At 45.0% G+C, this 18251-nt stretch overlaps 1 protein-coding gene across 1 annotated transcript; it reads right to left on the bottom strand.

Moving 5' to 3' along the window:
* Positions 1 to 8354: 8354 nt before the first annotated feature.
* pwwp2b (PWWP domain containing 2B) lies at positions 8355 to 17583 on the bottom strand. The gene is made up of 3 exons (XM_084021749.1): positions 17423 to 17583; positions 13297 to 15025; positions 8355 to 10163 (listed from the first exon to the last, which is right to left on the bottom strand). The coding sequence occupies exons 1-2, from the start codon at positions 17560 to 17562 to the stop codon at positions 13297 to 13299; spliced, it is 1869 nt and encodes a 622-aa protein (XP_083877875.1). The 5' UTR covers positions 17563 to 17583; the 3' UTR covers positions 8355 to 10163.
* Positions 17584 to 18251: the final 668 nt, after the last annotated feature.

Raw genomic sequence — 18251 nt, 5'->3', positions numbered from 1 at the left:
TAATTTTCTTTATCAAATGAATCTTTACTTAAAATATTGTATGTCAAAAATATCATAGCTGTATTTTTGGGTTATTGACTCGTGAAAATTGTCACGTTTTATGTTAAATGTGACAATTTGGTGGATAAAATGGTGGATATGTGCTATCAGAGATGAAGCAACAAGCATGTAGCTAGCATTGGCTACTACAGCCTCCTAGCTGTAGCTGCTATCAACCCACAACAATGCTAATATGCTAACAAAAAAATGTAATTAAAGAAATCCAGTTTTATTTAAATATTGTGTGTCAAAAGTATCATACTATTTTTTTCTCGTTATTGACGAGTCAAAGTAACGCTGGATTACAAAAACATCGTTAGGGCAAAGCTAGCTAGCGGAACGGAAAAACTAGCTTAGAAAGTTCTTGCCAAATTCTTGGGTCCATAAGATTATATGTCAAGAAGAGACATGCAAGTTATTTAAACAATATGAACCATATTTGTAGTTGTCATTTGTATGTATATGTATATATATACACACACTGTATATACATACATACATACAGTGTGACTGTGAGGTCGCAATATACGACTACAGATTCACACTCATTTACTTACAAAATTACACTGACTTACTGTGAAAGTAACAGTCAGTATTTACTGTAAATGTGCATAATAATAATAAGGATAATTTGCAGTTTAAGCACATATTCCTAACACTTGTTTGACCTTTGACCTGCTCATTGTGTCACCAGCTGGAAACCGTTCGGTCAGCGCTGAGTTTGAGGAAACCGTGAGACCTTGAGAGTCAAAAATGAAGGAAGCTTTCATATCAAGTCCATTTTTAGATCACCCTGCCCCGCCGCTCCATACATTTGTGAGCGTGAGAAAAGAGTAAAGTATGTCTTTGTTCCCTTGAATTAAAGGGTAAGTCCACTTTTCTTCCCCCCAGTTCATCTGACAACACCACAATATGCACATTGAAGCAGGTTTCTGTCGTCCAGACTGGCCTTGAAGAGATCCATCTGTTTTTTTAAACTCTGGGAACGTGACGAATACATGACGCAAAAATGCAAAATGGCTGCATGCAAATATGCTGTTATCCGTCTCTGGATGTCGTGAAGGGAAATGAAAGGAGTGGATCTGATGTCTGCTGCTTTCGTCAAGGTTGAAAGGACGAATAAAGTTGTGGTGTCTTGGTTCAAATTACAGAGCCTCAGAGTTTATATGAAAGTATTCATTAAAAAAACAACAGCTGTGACGTTTCACAACGTTAACCACGCGTTAAGTTAGTTATGAAGTTTTACAACGTTAACGTGTTACGTTAGTTATGAAGTTTTACAACGTTAACGTGTTACGTTAGTTATGAAGTTTTACAACGTTAACGTGTTACGTTAGTTATGAAGTTTTACAACGTTAACGTGTTACGTTAGTTATGAAGTTTTACAACGTTAACGTGTTATGTTAGTTATGAAGTTTTACAACGTTAACATGTGATGTTAGTTATGAAGTTTTACAACGTTAACGTGTGATGTTAGTTATGAAGTTTTACAACGTTAACGTGTTACGTTAGTTATGAAGTTTTACAACGTTAACGTGTGATGTTAGTTATGAAGTTTTACAACGTTAACGTGTTACGTTAGTTATGAAGTTTTACAACGTTAACGTGTGATGTTAGTTATGAAGTTTTACAACGTTAACGTGTTACGTTAGTTATGAAGTTTTACAACGTTAACGTGTTACGTTAGTTATGAAGTTTTACAACGTTAACGTGTTACGTTAGTTATGAAGTTTTACAACGTTAACGTGTTACGTTAGTTATGAAGTTTTACAACGTTAACGTGTTACGTTAGTTATGAAGTTTTACAACGTTAACGTGTTATGTTAGTTATGAAGTTTTACAACGTTAACATGTGATGTTAGTTATGAAGTTTTACAACGTTAACGTGTGATGTTAGTTATGAAGTTTTACAACGTTAACGTGTTACGTTAGTTATGAAATTTTACAACGTTAACGTGTGATGTTAGTTATGAAGTTTTACAACGTTAACGTGTTACGTTAGTTATGAAGTTTTACAACGTTAACGTGTGATGTTAGTTATGAAGTTTTACAACGTTAACGTGTTACGTTAGTTATGAAGTTTTACAACGTTAACGTGTGATGTGAGTTATGAAGTTTTACAACGTTAACGTGTTACGTTAGTTGTGACTGTTACGTTAACCACGTTACAGTGTTAGCATAGATGTTTTACAACGTTAGTCACATGTTCCACCAGCTGTGACTGTTTCTCGGTGTTAACTACGCGTGTACCTTCATTGTCAAACACGAACCAAATGGCTGCCCAAGCAGCAAAATATGACAAGCGATCGCGTTGGTTTGCTGTTTCAGAAAGAGGTGAAACGTAAATAAAAAAAATGGTTCCTGTTTGCTTCTACAAATCTTTCATGAATCGTCTAATCAAACGTCTAAAACTCTAAAACCTCCGTATCGTGGAGATCCTGGCTCGGGTCATTTCCATGTTGGCACATGTAGCAGCTCACGCCATTATCAAGAGGTGCTAATCCACTGGATCCTGTTAACCACACACCCTGTAGACCTCAACAGACCCCTGGACCTACAGACCCCTAGACCCCGGACCCCCCCACAGCCCCCCAGACCCCTCCCCAGCCCCGAGTTAATTAGATTGCAGTGTGTTGGGAGGAGAGAGTTTGGGGCTCCAGTAAGCCTGTTTTGGCGCTGCAATGTTAATAGTTGTGGATTAGTGAGACAATGGAGGAGGTGCTGGGATCAAGCTGTGAGGAGACCGGGTTCACAGATGGGATCAGCACACACACACACACACACACACACACACACACACACACACACACACACACACACACACACACACACACACACACACACACACACACACACACACACACACACAGGAATTACACAATCCACTTTTACAGACATCATCTCCACTGTCACGTATCGTCCCGTTGCTCAATCAGAGACCGGTATTTACGAGTCATGATTTCAATCCCTAATCGGAGTGAGGGTTCAAACAGTGTGTGTGTGTGTGTGTGTGTGTGTGTGTGTGTGTGTGTGTGTGTGTGTGTGTGTGTGTGTGTGACTCATAGTGTGTAAGTCAATGATCTTGGAATGTCCTCTTCCATTGTGCCAGCATGGACCAGAGGGTAACTCTGGAAAAGCTAAAACAGGAAGTGATACAGCGATGCGATAAATACCGCCATGTCTAAGTGATGAGTGTGTGTGTGTGTGTGTGTGTCTGTGTGTGTGTCTGTGTGTGTGTGTGTGTGTGTGTGTGTGTGTGTGTGTGTGTGAAGAGACACGGGAGATGACAGATGGTGTGAAAGGATACATATTAAGATATTAATAACACACCGTGATCAGAACCGGTGCCAAGAACCCTTACCCTCCCAATTTACACAACCCCTCCCCCCTCATCCTCCTCCTCACCCCCCTCCCCCCTCCCAACCCCACGCACTTCTGGGTAATATGTGTCAACCTGTCACAAAGCTGATCCGGCCCTCCAGAGGATGGTGTGATTGGCAGACTTACTTCAGGGCAGGTTGAGAGGAGAAATTAAATGTCAGCCCTGTCAAGAGAACACGTAATCAAACGCAGACGTTTAAAATATGTTTACATGGCGTGTCATCTATACTTTCTTATACTTTAACACTTAAATGTGTAACTTTCTGGATTTGCAAAGTTATCTTTTAAATTGACAAACATCATATGTGGAATTTATAGTGGAATTTAAACAGAATCAACCTTATTGTGGCTGTCACCATCTTTGCATCCAGTTGAAGGAAGTGACCATATTTGGAGTGTGGAGGGATTTTCTCATAGACTTCTATACAATCCGAGAGGAGACTCCCCCTGGTGGCCAGCAGGGACAATGCAGCTTCAAGGCACTTCAGCTTGGCTTCAGAAGTGGATTTTGCCGTCTCGGTGGCTAAAAACACTGATACGTTCCCGTTCTATGAGGAACTTTACAACTTCTTTGCACACAAACTGATAATCAGTCATCAATTTTATATATTATAAGATACAACTTTTTATTGCTTCCTCCGTGTGACGGTTCTGGCTGTTTGGCAACACTCAAACTGAGCAAACACGGAGGTGTGGTAACGCCTCCTTGAATTTCCTGTTCTGACAACACACACACACACACACACACACACACACACACACACACACACACACACACACACACACACACACACACACACACACACACACACACACACACACACACACACACACACACACGTATTGATTTGTGGAGAAACGGTCACACGGGCAGATCCAGCATCAGGTCTGATGGATTAGCAGTCGGTACAGAGTAAATCCTGGGAGGGGCCGAGACTATAACTCATAGACTATCAGCAGTATTTAATTACTCTGCACATATTCAGTAATTACAGGGTGCAGACGGGTTAATATTACATCATATTACAATAGCCGTGTGATGAAAAGGAGTTAAACTGTATTAAATTAATTTAATGTGTTTTACAGTAACAATATTACTGTAAATATTAAATATGTAATTTAGATAATAAACACGTGGTGTTTCTACCTCCCGGCTCCTTTCCTCTCACATACAGCGTTCTGTCCCTGTAAAAAAACACTGTGATATGTGGGTGTTACTGTGGAATATGACTCATTAGCATCGTCTCATCCCTCATCTTTTCACACCTTTTCTCCGGTCTCGACACATCGGCTTCCGTCTAATGAAACAGAATCAGACAGATTTACCGAGGACCAAGACTTAGATCAGAGACCTTCAATAGGCGGGTCCCTCCACCAGGTCTCTGTAGGCCTTGGGGGTCCCTCCACTGGGTCTCTATAGGCCTTGGGGGATCCTTGGCCTTGAAGACCTCTGCTTGACAGAAAATTAATTTAGTGTCTAACATCGTATTTTAACATTTTAGCATTTAATCAAGCGTGACCTTTTGCAAGTTTTCATCGTTCCTCGTTAATAACACGTTAATGAGGTTTTACTGGTGGATGCACCGCCACCTAGTGGCCGTTCTACAATCGTTACTCAGTCATTTTTTGGGGTTTTCACACTGAAGCCGGGGACTCGTACTTCCTGTGGTGGTTTAAAACCCTGGAGGATGTTTTTTGGACAATGGAGGAGGCAAACAGGAGAGAGAGGAGGTCAGATGGGATCGAGACTGAAGTCTTCATCTCCTGTTAAAACCATTTGTGGAGAAAAGACGATGATTCAGAGTTTAACACTAACAGCATGAGGATGCTGAGGAATTGCTCATGATTTCTCCACGCTGTATGTTCCTGCCCATCCCCCCCATCAGCCCTGCAGCGTTAGCAGGCTGGTGGAGCCAGCGTTGGGGGCAGGGCGACTCCCTTTTTCCTTTCAGCCTCCTCCAGCCTGCCGACAGCTGCTCCACGGAGGCCCGGCCCGGGGCTGCTGCTCGCCGCCGGGCACGACCAAAACCACATCCTGGAGGATTCAGCTCGCTCGCTCACCGCAAAACACTGCAGCGCCCTGAAACAAAAGACGGCCTTGACAAAAGGAGTGTTTACTCTGTCTGTCCACTTGTGCTAATATTTGAGGAATCCTCCGTGTGGGCCAGGAGAGAGACGTGACACAGTCTGAAGGTTTAAAGTCCATCATAAGTGGCGGCTGCTTCCTGTCGCTGAGCTGTGATTGTTCAGGTCACACGGCTTGACCTTCCAGTGTTAACCACTCCCAGGTCCTTGAGAAATGCATCTAGTCTCTTCCTGGAAATCTGCGTTTGGCAACTTTGGGAAAAGGCGGTGGTATGTGATAATCATAACGGAAGAGAAATTCCAAAAATGCAAATGAATTGGCATTTCGGCCACCTTAACGTACAACCTATTTATGAAATACCATATATATAGTAACTTTAATGTTCAGGGTTTCTCCACCTTTTCCAAAATCAAATTCAAGCACTTCAAGGTGCATTTCCATGCTTTTCCAGCCCCTTCCAGCTGTGGTAAACTCCATCTTTGTATCAATCCAATGGTCAGTATTCAGTCTACTTATTATGTCACTTGTTCATCACATTAAATGAGATGTTATTGTCCTCTAAACAACCAACATGATGTTTGGAGACAGCTTTTTACAGAAGGACCACAAATGAAAGGAAAACTAATTCCACTAACAGATCCACAGAAATATAATCACCAACTATTTTCATCATCTGTTCATCATCAAAAGTCATTTTTCATAAAGAAATGTCAGAAAATGCTGTTTTCAGTCCCTCAGATATGGAGATCTTCTTTTCTCTGTTCTATCATAGATGTCATCACATAGAATAGACATTTCAAGACCTTTATTCTAAATCCAAGCACTTTTCAAACCTTGAAAACATCACACTAAAATTCAAGTGTTTAAAGTGCTTTATGATCCTTACTACGCTGTAAAGGATGGATGTAAACGAGAGAAGTGAAGTGATCAAACCACAAATGATTAACTTGGATCAATAAAAAACGAGCCACTTCTTTAAGAAGAACAAAGCCCGGCGATCCGGCGGTACGAGATGACGGAAGTGAGAAATGACTCCATCAAGAACAAAAGGAGGAGACGGCTCTGGACTCACGCCAAGAACCTGCTTCTGAAGCCACCGTGTCATGTTGCCTAGCAACGCCGGAGACAGGTGGAACACGCCGGATAAACAAAAACACGTCGGGTTGAGTTCATGTTGTTTGCACTGTTAGCAATGTTAGTTGCTAGCCGCCGGCTCAGCTGTCGCCATGTTGAGAGGCAACAGACACGCTCCGAATTTTGTATTTCCACGCCGTAAATAAGTCATTTGATTTAGTAATTCATGAGTCAGTGGTGAGTAAACATGAAGATGATGACTCACCCATCGAGGTCGGTGTTTTGCCCCGTGGTCATCTGGGATTCTGGCCGTCGACATCTTAGCGTTCGTAGAAGGAAGTGACCATATTTGGACTGTGGAGGAGCGACGGGTGGATCTGATGACACAAGCGGCAGAGCCGCACCCTTACTGGATCTGGATCCATGTGGATTCTGGTGTTGAAGCTGCTAACAAAGTTAGTTAGTTATACGTTTACTGAGATAATAAATCAATATAGACTTCTATACAATGAAGGCAAGGCCATTTTATTTCTGTAGCACCTTAAGGCACTTCAGCATTTGGCTTCACTTTTCAGAACCAGAGGTTGCAAAAAAAAAAGATCTAAATTGACCAACATCAGTTTGTGGCATTCTGCAGCAGCCTGTACTTCACCGGTGGAGATAAAAACAGTAAAAGATGTTGAGTTTATGATTCAACGTGTCCCAACCAGTTCCATCCAACCAAGCGGGGGGGTGTTGACATAAAAACACATCCACCTTTACACCTGCTTACACAACAAACACGCTCCACCTCACACTAATCCCTGTTTCCTGGAGAACTGCACCATCAATCCACCTTTTTTGTTGTTTTTTTGTTGCCCCACCCAGATCCAGACCCAGACCCAGTCCCAGTCCCTTCCCCTCCATCCTTCATGGATCAGTGCTGCGTAACTCTGGGACACAAAAAGAAAAAGAAAAGAAAAAAAAGGGAGGCACATGGCAATGAGATGCGGTGTGCAATTACTGCTAATGACATGCCTCCATGCAAGCTGTGGCCGTAATTAAGATGGACCAGGCTTCCTCCGGTCTGAGAGGGGAACGCAGAGCCGAGGTCTAAGAAAGCAAAAACCCCGCCTTGACCCTGTTCAGACGACAGGTCTACTGGTCTGGATGAGACTGGCTGGGTGGTCTGGTGTTCGGGGTAACACGAGGCGAATGCTAACTTAGTTAAACTCAGGAGGAGGGCGTAGACAAGCAGACTGGAGGTCAGGAAGTTACTGTATAACTGGACGTTGGCAAGTATGGAAGCTCAATTATGCCAAGTTAGTCATCACTAAATTATGTTTACCGGTAATTCTCATGTTGAGACTTCCAGCTTTTAAGTATCTCAGTAAACATTGTAAACATGAGTTTATGGTCTCAATCTATAGTTTCAAGTCTTCTTCAATCCAGCATGATGTTCATTTAGTACATTATGGTCCATTTAGAGTCCACCAGACCAGAAAGCAGGGGATGCTTTAGGGGGCGGGGCTTACCTGCTGATTGACAGGTCGCTTCCATGCTACCAATGCTAGTTAGCTTCTAGGGTTTTCCTACCACTTCCTTCCTGTTTTGACGCTGGTGACTGATAGGAACAGACAAAATATTAAGTTTTTTTTTTTTTTTAAATAAAAGTTACCAACTGCAGCTTTTAAAAAGAAATGAGCCAAACATGGGCACTAATGGCCCGTTACCATGGGAACACAATCTCTTTTGATCACCACTGAAAAAAGTGACCAATCCAAAAACAGGCAGGTATTGCTTTATATTTTATTTTATGTACAGTACATGTAAAAAAACAAAAACAAAAAAAAGTAGGCAATAACATTGACCGACGTGGGCAACAGTAGATAGCCATGTTGCCTCAAACACCAGGGGAGGGGGGATGTCTCAGGAGTACGTTTAGACTCCTCCCCCCACCGCCTGGAAACCAGCCGGGCTCGACAGCAAAAACAGTCAAACCTCAGATTATCAGAATGGGAGGAGCTTCACCTGATAAAACACTTCTCTCATTGACAATCAATCAATGATCAATCAACATCAATGAGCGTTCAGCCTCCGGACAGACAGACGGGCGGGCGGAGGGTGAGACGGGCTGCTCGGCTGAGCTGAGTTTTTTTAATACAGACCTGGTTGTGCTTGACAGCCGTGGTCTCCCCCCCCCCCTCCCTCCCCCGCTACTCCCTAACAGTGCTGCTTTCAACACAAAGGTCACTAAAGGTCAGCGTTGCAGTCTGCTTTCGCCAGATGACTCAATAGCCGGACTCGTAGCGAGCTTTTCTTCAGCACACTCAGCAGTTGAATTCACAGTATTCTTACAGCATGTTATTTGTTTTTTTTCATCTTTCTCCCAAAAGTCACTCATAAAGCTTTAACTGATAATGCATAGGGGGGGAGGGGGGGGGGGACGTTTGTTCACCCATGTTTCACCAGTGGAAATGTTGGATTTCTGTAGTGTGTGTGTGTGTGTGTGACATAAGCTGAGAGAGAAACGCACCCAAGTCAAATGCGAGAATACAGTGTACACAACCATCCGTGTCTGGTGTCCCCCAAAACCGTACAATAAAAATAAAAACTAAAGATATTTGTTGTTGTTGTTTGTATCTCCAAGGCCATGGATAGTCAACCACAAAGACTTCTGAACTCCCCCTGCTGCCTATCAGGGCTGTATCTCGCAATAGTGTCTCAGACAGTGAGCTTACAGCAGGCCACCAAGGTACAGATAAAGTGCTTTTTTTTCCCTTAAACGTGACGTTTTAAATAATTAAAGTGATGTAAAAATGCTTCTCAGGAAAAAATAAAGAGTTCTAGGAGGAAGAAGAAGAGGAGGGGGGGGGGGGGGGGGGGGCATGAAACTCCTATAAATAAAAAAAAAATGATGTGGAAGAGACACACAACATTCTATTCTGGAGGAATAGAGTTCAGTTCAAACACATCCACAAAGCCAACTAATGTCACAGAAGGCTAACGAGGATGGAAACAGTCACGACCGTCTCTGGATGAGCCGATCAGAAAGAGGGGGGTCGGGGGTAAGACTTTCTTAAACGTGGTCAAACGGCAGCGGTGGTGGGAGGGGCCACCTGCTTCCTCTGGCCGGACGAGTCGGACCTCGCAGCGAAACATCGGCGGCGAGGGCCGTGATAATGACAGCAGCAGACTGGGAGGTTTGTTTTTTTTGCGAGAGTTTGAAGTAGAAGGGTGGATCATAATAAACCATTACAGATAATAAATACATTTTGGGGTCCTTGTAGTGTCGTTATTCTGCTCTATTGAAATATGATTAAATCTAGAAAAAAAAAAATAGTTTAGTTCATAGTCGTCCATGAAGATGCCTGGCCTTTTTTCTTCTTTTTTTTTGCTCCCTTATCCAGTCTCAACAACAACTTCCACCTTGGCGGTAATTTTTCCAACCAGCCTTGTGAAAAAACAAAACCAAAAAAAGAAAATAAAAGAGGCATATAAATAGTAGCCGTGGCAACCGCACGTCCTCCCCTCCTGGGTTTTGATGATACAGTCTGAGAATTCGGAGAAAAGCCTTGGAGACCTTCGAGTCGGTCCTCAGCCTCTACAGCGGGAGAAAAAGAAGAGCAAAAAGGGGACAAAGTTAATGAGACGGGCGAGCAAACAAGGCAGGTCAACAGATCCGGGGCAGGGAAATATTCTCAGAGAGAGAGAGACAAGTCATGTGACGTTATCTGTCATCTGTTGCCGAGTCATCGTTGTCTGAAGGTTGCAGAGCGCCGTGAAGTTGAAACATCTGCGTCGCTGACGGAGCGAAAGTAAAAAGCCTAATAAAGGCTGAAGTCCTGGCTTTGGACCTTCTCCAGTGTGATTGGCTACTGAGCCCCACAGCAGAGTAAACAGCAGGCCTGGGAGCAGCCTGTCTGTCTCTCACATCACTCAAAAGGCAATATTTAACTTCGGAGTGAGGACCGGCTGCTCGGCTACACGGAGGAGACCCAAATACCTCTGAATTCATTCGATTGTGCTGAAGCAGCAGCGTCTATTTACGAGCCCTTCCTGTTGACAGTCGGGAGTAAAGCGTCTGCATTAAAGCTGGAATTCAAGAGCAACTAAGACACGCCCAAGTTGCATTACAAATTGCAGCACAAGCAATTTTTCACGTCTTTTCTTTGGACTAGAAATCAACTGATGGCTAATTCCACCACGCCACATGCTAGAGTTGAAGAAAACTAAAAAAGCAGCACATAAACTGCTTGGGCCTGGTCTTTGTTACTTTAGCGTTTAGCCACACATTGCAATTATCTTATGCTAATCGCTAGCGCTTATTGTTAGCAAGCTGACTAATGTTACGCTTGTAATTAGGTGAGACTTGTGGTAAGGGGGAATACTGGTGACAAAATACGACATAAATACGTGAAAATTTGTTTTGATTTTGCACAAGGCTGGGATACGTGTATACTAGTGATTAGCATAACCTATTGACAGGCTATCTGAAGGGACGATCTACTACAGTCTGCACACGGGAGATGATGGTTGGGTTGTTCAAGTACGAGGGGTGACCTAATCAGAAGATGGTAGCTCTAATATTGGAGAGAAGGAGCGGGTCACGTCTTTGCCATGGCAGGATTCGTGATATTGCCTTCAGCAACTGGCTATTCACCTAGCTTGCTTATGCTGCCATGCTTTCGTGCTACACTGGTTACAGAAAATGATCCCAACAGAGTTCTCACATATCTAGCGATAGCAAATGTGCTCATATACGCTGCGGGAAGAGTGTGTGGATGAAGTATGTATCGTCCATGCTAATTCCACCATGCTTTCGTGCTACACTGGTTACAGAAAATGAGCCCAACAATCAAGCTGGCGGCCGGCGGCAGGACTGAGGTCTAGCAGACTACGTCGCTGGGAAGAGCTACCTAACTAGCCAGTAGAGGTCGGAAGATGTGTTCCTGTAGGTTAATATAAATTAACGTTCTCAAGTAATGATTATGCAAATCATTAGAGCAACAACGATGTGTTCAGAGAATTACTCCGCCCACAAAAACACATCACGTTACTGACAGAAAGGCGGCAAAGCAATCTGCAGAATTCCAAATCTTAGTGCTTGGATGTGAAGATTTTGAACACTAAATAACCATATTCATTGGTTTTCAGCTGAAAAAATAAGTGGTTTTGTGGTTTTCGTTACTCTATTTTTAATATTAGTTGAGCAGCTTTGAACACAGCAGCTCCTTCATGACTTATCTGTAGCCGTGTCCCCGAGGCTGGCGGCGATCAACTCAACGTTTGTTTAAAATAAGTCGTGGCTCACATTCCCCCCGGAGCTCAAACACCATCAACATGAGACGTTTAAGGACAGCGACGAGCGACGTTCACAAGTCACAGCCGAGATAACCTTTCACAGATACGCCAGAACACTGTCCTCTAATTCTACATGCAAAGTGAGGCACATCGACGCCATTAACACCTTGGTGGTGTCTCATTCAGTCTGCAGGATATTTCTGGGTTCGGCATGCCGTCAGGATATCAGGGCGAGGAAGCGCCAACATTTCGAGTGCCTGTCACTCTGACTTCTGACACCCGAGCTGCTAAAATACACATATGCAACACTTAACCCTTAACAGATATTGTTTTTTTTCCTCCCTCTCTCTACTTATCTTATCAGACATCTGATTAGCAGCTTCTCCTTTTCACCAAGTGACGATCTGAAGCCGGCTGACGCTTATTAAGGTTAATTCAGTGAGAAACTCGATAACGGGACAGAATTAAACTGGTCTGTAGTCTCGTTGGAGGACTCTCTGCACACGGACAAAGAAGAAAGCATTGTTTCCTAGTTCATCCAACAACACCATCTTCATCATCCCCGAGTCAGAACCTCTTACTCACATTGTTTATAAATCACTGAAGCTGAGCAGCTTCTTAGTTTTGAATCGGGAGCTTCGTGTTTGGATAAAGTGGCTTGTTATCATTTCATATGGCCTGCCACTGTACATTTATTGATGTTTCCCCTGGATCTCTTGTTACTCCTAACACTAAATCTGAAAAAGCATCAATAAGGGATTTGAAGAGAGTCAGATGGAAACAGTTCAGACTGAATAACTGTAAAAGTCTAAGCTGTATTATGTTCAGAGTCCATCCAACGTTTAGTTAAGTCAGTTTGCCAGTCCACCTTAATGCATGCTGCACATTCAATGATTAAAAACACGTATTAATGTTACATCTCAGTATCGTGTTTACCCAAGTCGACATTCCACCTTCTCTGCCCACACGGCGCTTTGTTGTCGTACTTTCAGGTGCAGTGAACGCCTCTCAGAAGGAGTTAATTCATCAATAATGACAAAGCAAATTAGACAGGTGAGGTGAGGGATCAATAATGTGGGTCAATTTATAAATTCATTACCCAGCCCCCCTTTCAATGTCTTGGAAAGATGGTGTGAAACAACTGGGGCCGGATTTAAATCACGGATAATCACATCGTCGTGGATTTCCATCATCGGGATGATCGTAAATATCATCACGAGTTACTTGAAAAAGCCGTCTACCTCACCATCATGGTAGAGAAGTTAAATATAGAGTCCGATTTAAAAATACAGATACATACGTACATTTTATTTATGTATGAAAGGGGGACTTTGTGTTTCAATTATGTTTCAATAACATTGAGAGTTTTAGACGTATTTTGATGATTATCGGGATGGTATCATGCCTAGAACGTGAAGCTGCCGTGAACTAACCTACGTGTCCCCGTGGGAGAGCAGCGACGTAATCTCGGGGCCCATGTGGCCCACGGCCTTGGCTGCCTCCAGGATGGCTCTCCGGTACATCCCTTTCTTCTTGCGGTTGAAGCGGGACCTGAAGAGCTCCCTGAAGGGCGACAGTTTGGCGACGGAGAGCTGGGAGGTGGTGGGCGACCCGAACCACGCCACCTTCGCCTGGGGCCACTGGGCCTCGCAGCTGGCCGTCTCCTGTTTGCGTGTGCCGCTGATGCTGAGGACGCGCGCCGGCCACCACGGGAAGCCGTGGATCTTCCCCCACACGATGTCGCCCACCGCTACGGCGTGACCCTCCTCCGTCACGCACTTGGTCATGCTGCGGGTGTGGAGCCGCACGGTGAGCGGCGGCACCGTCTTGCAGTCTTCCCGCGAGGGCACGGAAGACGAGGTGACGGACAGGTCTTCGCCGGGCGCCAGGTCGCACAGCTCCGGCGAGGTGCCGTCGGAGCTGAAGGACTTGGACTCGTCTAGACTGTCGCTGCTGCACACCGACAGGCTAGAAGAATCCGCTTTGCGCTTACGGAAGTTGATGAGGAGGGTGAGGTCGCTGTGGCCGCGCTCCGCCTCCTCCCCCGAACTCCCCGACCACAACTCCAGAGAGTTTTTACCTTCCCCCGAGTCTTCGGAGTGGGGGAGGCAGGGACCGGGCACCCTGGGGCTCTGTCTCCTGGTGCCTCCCACAAGTTCTGCCTCATACTCGACCAGGCTCTCCTCACCCTCCCTCTGGGGGGGTCTTAAGTGGATCTTTGGAGAGGGCAAGTCCTGACCGACAGTTGTAAAAGGCCTGGTTAGTTTGAGTTTGGGAATGGACACTGTGAGGCCGGACCTCGTGGCATCTAAAATGTGCCTTTGATCCTTGGTGGGCTCGGGAGGCGTCTTGCCATTTTCTCCCACGCCGTTCTGCGCCAGCTGTTTGGGGCAGAACGGCTTGACTGAGCCGTGGACTCTGGCGGGGATCTTCATGACCTCCCCTTTGCCCTGCGGAGTGCTGTAGGAGATCTTTATGACGGGACTGTGGGGGATGACGTCGCCTTCGGGGAACTTCTCCCCTTCGGCTTCCCCCCGCTTGTCCTTCCTGAGGCGCTTGCTGTCGAGGCTGGTGCCGTTTTCACGTCTCTTCGGGTCCTTGGCCGCAACAACGTCCTCTTTCCTCGGCAGCTTGGACGGGACGTCCTTGTCGTCGGCGTCCTCATCACTCTGTAGTGCGTTCTCCTTTCTTGAAGTCTTAGTGTTGCTCATGCCATCTTTGCTGTCCTCGTCACTGTTCAGCGTGTTCTTGCACTTTTCACATAGCACCTGCCGCGGCCGCAGGCGGATAGTGCTCATGGTCATGCGGCCTGGCTCTCGCGTCCGCCTCTTCTTCCTCTTGATTGGTCGTGGCGGCGGCTGAGGTACCCATTGGCTGTAGCTGTGGCGCACCCATAAGGGTTGAGGGAAGGGGGCTCCTTCAAAATAAGGAGGGTAAAGAGTCTGTCCAGCTGGCACGGGAGTGGGCAGGGGGCAGGGAGGGGGCGCCGTCGGGACGCTGGTTTCTGGGAGAGTGTTTTCATCCTTTGGTCTGTGTGAAGCATGGCTGGGAGATTTGGAAACCGGCTCCTCACTCAGAACTTCTGGTGCCTGACAAGCCGGTGTCGGTATGGAGCAGGGCCCGGGTTTCTCTGTGAACTCTGGGAGACAGAACAGTCCGGTCCTAAAAATGAGGAAAGGGACACAGAAGAAAGAAAAAAGAACACTAAATGAATGCGTCTCGTTGATTGGGTCATTAGAGCTCCACGGTGAAAGTTTGTACATACAAAAGTTAAGCAATTTACTCCACAGGAATGATAACGTAATGACGTGCTGGCATTCCACCAATGCCAAAACTTTTTAAAACCCAGACATAAAAAATACACACTTTTCCTGTAACTGTAGATTATGTATCGATCTAGATTGTTTTGGTACGACACTCCTAGTTTGGGAGATATCAGACGTGGAGATGTCTGTCTTTTCTTGAATATAATGGGACTTCATGGCACTCAGCTTGTTGTGCTCAAAGCACCAATAAAAAAATAAATTTCCCTTTAAGGCCTGTGGGACGGCACAAATCAAATACCTTGCGGTTTCAATCAAGCAAAACAAGAAGAGAGCACCCAAAGCTGTTCCCTGTGAATGAAGTCTACCATTTTACTTTTATTTTGCTTTGACTGCACACACTGACTGCCTGTCACCTGTGTGCTGAAATTCTCTCAGGTGGGGGGGTTGGGGTCTGCAAACAGCCAGATTATCTGTCCTGCTGCCTTAGGCCCACAAAAAAATGGAGTAATCGTATCACAGACTCTCGTAGAGTGAGTTAATGTGCCCGTTTCTTACTGTAGGACCAGCATACCAACTGCCAAGGAGTGTTTGAGGAGGTTGGCAGGCAGGCAACAGTAACATGGCTGTGCTGCTTTAGTCAGGAGACAGCAGACAAAGAGAGTACAGGATGCCCAGGAACACACACCCCCCCTCCCTCCATCCCTCCCCAACATCTGACTGAACAAAAACAATCCCATGAATCACTCGGGATTCAGAGATGGAAAGGAAGGAGCCAGGAGATTTCAGATTGTTTTTGCATCGGTGTCTCATCGTGGGCCTCGTGTGTGTTGAGATTATTAATTAGTGCACATTTGGGGAGGGGGGGGGCGTCCTCCTCCTCCCCCAGGAGAAGCAACTGGCAGCCACCTCCGACTAAACAGCCTCTCGGGCTCTCACCTTTTTTGTGTGTAAAATCCGACAAAACATTAGCCTTTCACGGGCGACCGACACAGCACAAGCTGCCCTGCCGGTAAAAAAAAAAAAAACACAGCACAAGGACACAGCGGCTGACCGACCGTGATTCACAGCCCTGTTTTCCATTTCACGTTGTGTACAGTGTAACTAGATGCAGAGATCTGCCCCAACAATAAGGCCTAGATGATGACATTAAATAGAAAAAAAACTGTGGGAGAGACAAAGCCAGGAAATGTATTTCCATGAGCAGAAGAGGAAGAAGTAGTCAATTTTTGTCAGTGACAAGGCCTGAAATATAGGCCCTATTTTAAAGTTATTCCAAGGCCTGCCTTTTCCCTTTTGGGTGGGTTATTTTCAGGACCGCTTAAGCTCTCCTCATATGAAAAACCATCTAAGCATACTAAGGGGGCAAAGCTGGTGAGATTCTGATTCTGCCCAGCTATAAATAGTCTAAAGCCAGTGGCTCTTAAGGTGCACGGCACCAGGAGCAACACAAGGCTTCCACATGTGACACAGCAGATAAGACATGATATATGTCACTTTATACCTCTGTGGGTTTCTCAAGTAAACTGTGTTTTCTTGTGGCCCGAAAAAGGAAAAATAAATGGGCCCTAATATCAAGCACAGAGCCTTAAAAATGTATAGATTTCATCAGAACCAGGTTAAAAATAAAGAGAATTAAAGAGTTGAGATTCATTAAATCCCACATGCATCTTTTATTTTAATGTTCTATTGTTTCTGCAGGTTTGAAGAGGGGGGGTTATGGGTTGTGAAGGGCCATTTTTCCTCACAACAGCAACTGTATTTCACATTTTCTGAATTGAAACGTCACTTTTAGAAAACTAGCACAGCAATGTAAACACCGTCAGAACGCGTAAAACCCATAAAACAACATAATGTACAGAATAGTGTTTGTCCAAGGGGCCTAGCCTTTTATTACTGAATACGTTTAGCTGCTGTGTCTCATTTGGCTAACAATAAGCTACAGATGAACCCACTGACATTAAGTTATTGTTCGTGAGAAGTCATTAACAATCTCCGTAGACGACAACAGCCCAGCTTTCCGTCTTTTAATCGCAATAAAGTAACGTTATTTGTCTCGTTATCGGCTAAAAGATTAAATCAGTTTGTCATTAGCCAGCTAGCATTTAGCTCCCCCTGTCAGCTACAATAACCTGCGAGTCTTTTGTATGGAGGCCTAGTTAGCTCGCGGCTAGCCAGCTAGCGGCTAACCACCTAGCCGTTAGCATCGCAGCCAGCTTAGCCGCTACCTTGAGTTTAGCTACATTAAACGTAAAAGATAAAAATGTGGAAAAAGAGAAAGCGACAGGACACTCACTTCTTGTCGCAGTCGAGTAATATCCCCGTGTAGCTCCTTTCTCGGTAGGTCAGCGTCACCACCAGTGTGTCGTTAACCATTTGATCGATAGTGACAGGTACCCGAGAGCCGGCCCGCAGCTCCTCGGCCACAGCCTCCATGTTTCCCGGCGTCAAGTGTCCGGCTCGGCGTCGCTCGATCCCGGCCAAGGGAGCCACGGTCGCGTCGGCTAAAGATCCGTCTCCCCTCTTTTTTTCGCTATTTGGGAGCGGGGAGGCTACACACCAGGGCATAAAATGACGCCATCATCACCCCCACCAAGTCAATTACAAACAGCGCTGCCACCGCTGACATCACGCTCCCCGCGCCGGAGGAGCAGAGAGCCTCTGAAGACGAGGCCTTCCCCTCGTCCCTGCCTCACTTTGACTCGTTTGATGTCGGTCATAAGTGCGGACTTTTACCGCGGGGATGCCTCCGGTTTTCATAGCGAGGAGGCCGACGGCTCCACAGCCACACTGATTAACGATGCAGCTTTACCGTTTATGTATTAATTTGACAAACCCTCTGAATAATCACCATAACATATAGCATTATGACATAATAACACACCTGCATTAAAATAGGCCTTTCCTTATTTCTTAACACATAATATCCTTACATTTGGTACAATGCGTTACTACTTATTCAATCTAATGTAGTGAACTGAGCTCTGGTTCACCTTTATTTTACCATTCCCAAATGTATCACCCTTATATTTTAAAGTTAATTTGACATTGTGTGGTGGTATGAGGGAATATGATGTGCTATTATGTCATAAATAACACTTACTTTGTACACATGGAGGCATTAA

This window comes from Eutrigla gurnardus (genome assembly GCF_963514095.1).
Source record: "Eutrigla gurnardus genome assembly, chromosome: 11".
Classification (NCBI taxonomy): Eukaryota; Metazoa; Chordata; class Actinopteri; order Perciformes; family Triglidae; genus Eutrigla; species Eutrigla gurnardus.
Note: the sequence above shows the minus strand (reverse complement) of the source record. Positions and strands in the feature narration are given on the sequence as shown.

Excerpts from the sequence above, each read along its gene's own strand:
- pwwp2b (XM_084021749.1), bottom strand. The coding sequence starts at position 17,562 with ATGGAGGCTGTGGCCGAGGAGCTGCGGGCCGGCTCTCGGGTACCTGTC. Across the intron at positions 15,026-17,422 it reads TTACTCGACTGCGACAAGAA|GACCGGACTGTTCTGTCTCC; the intron begins GTGAGTGTCCTG and ends CCTCATTTTTAG.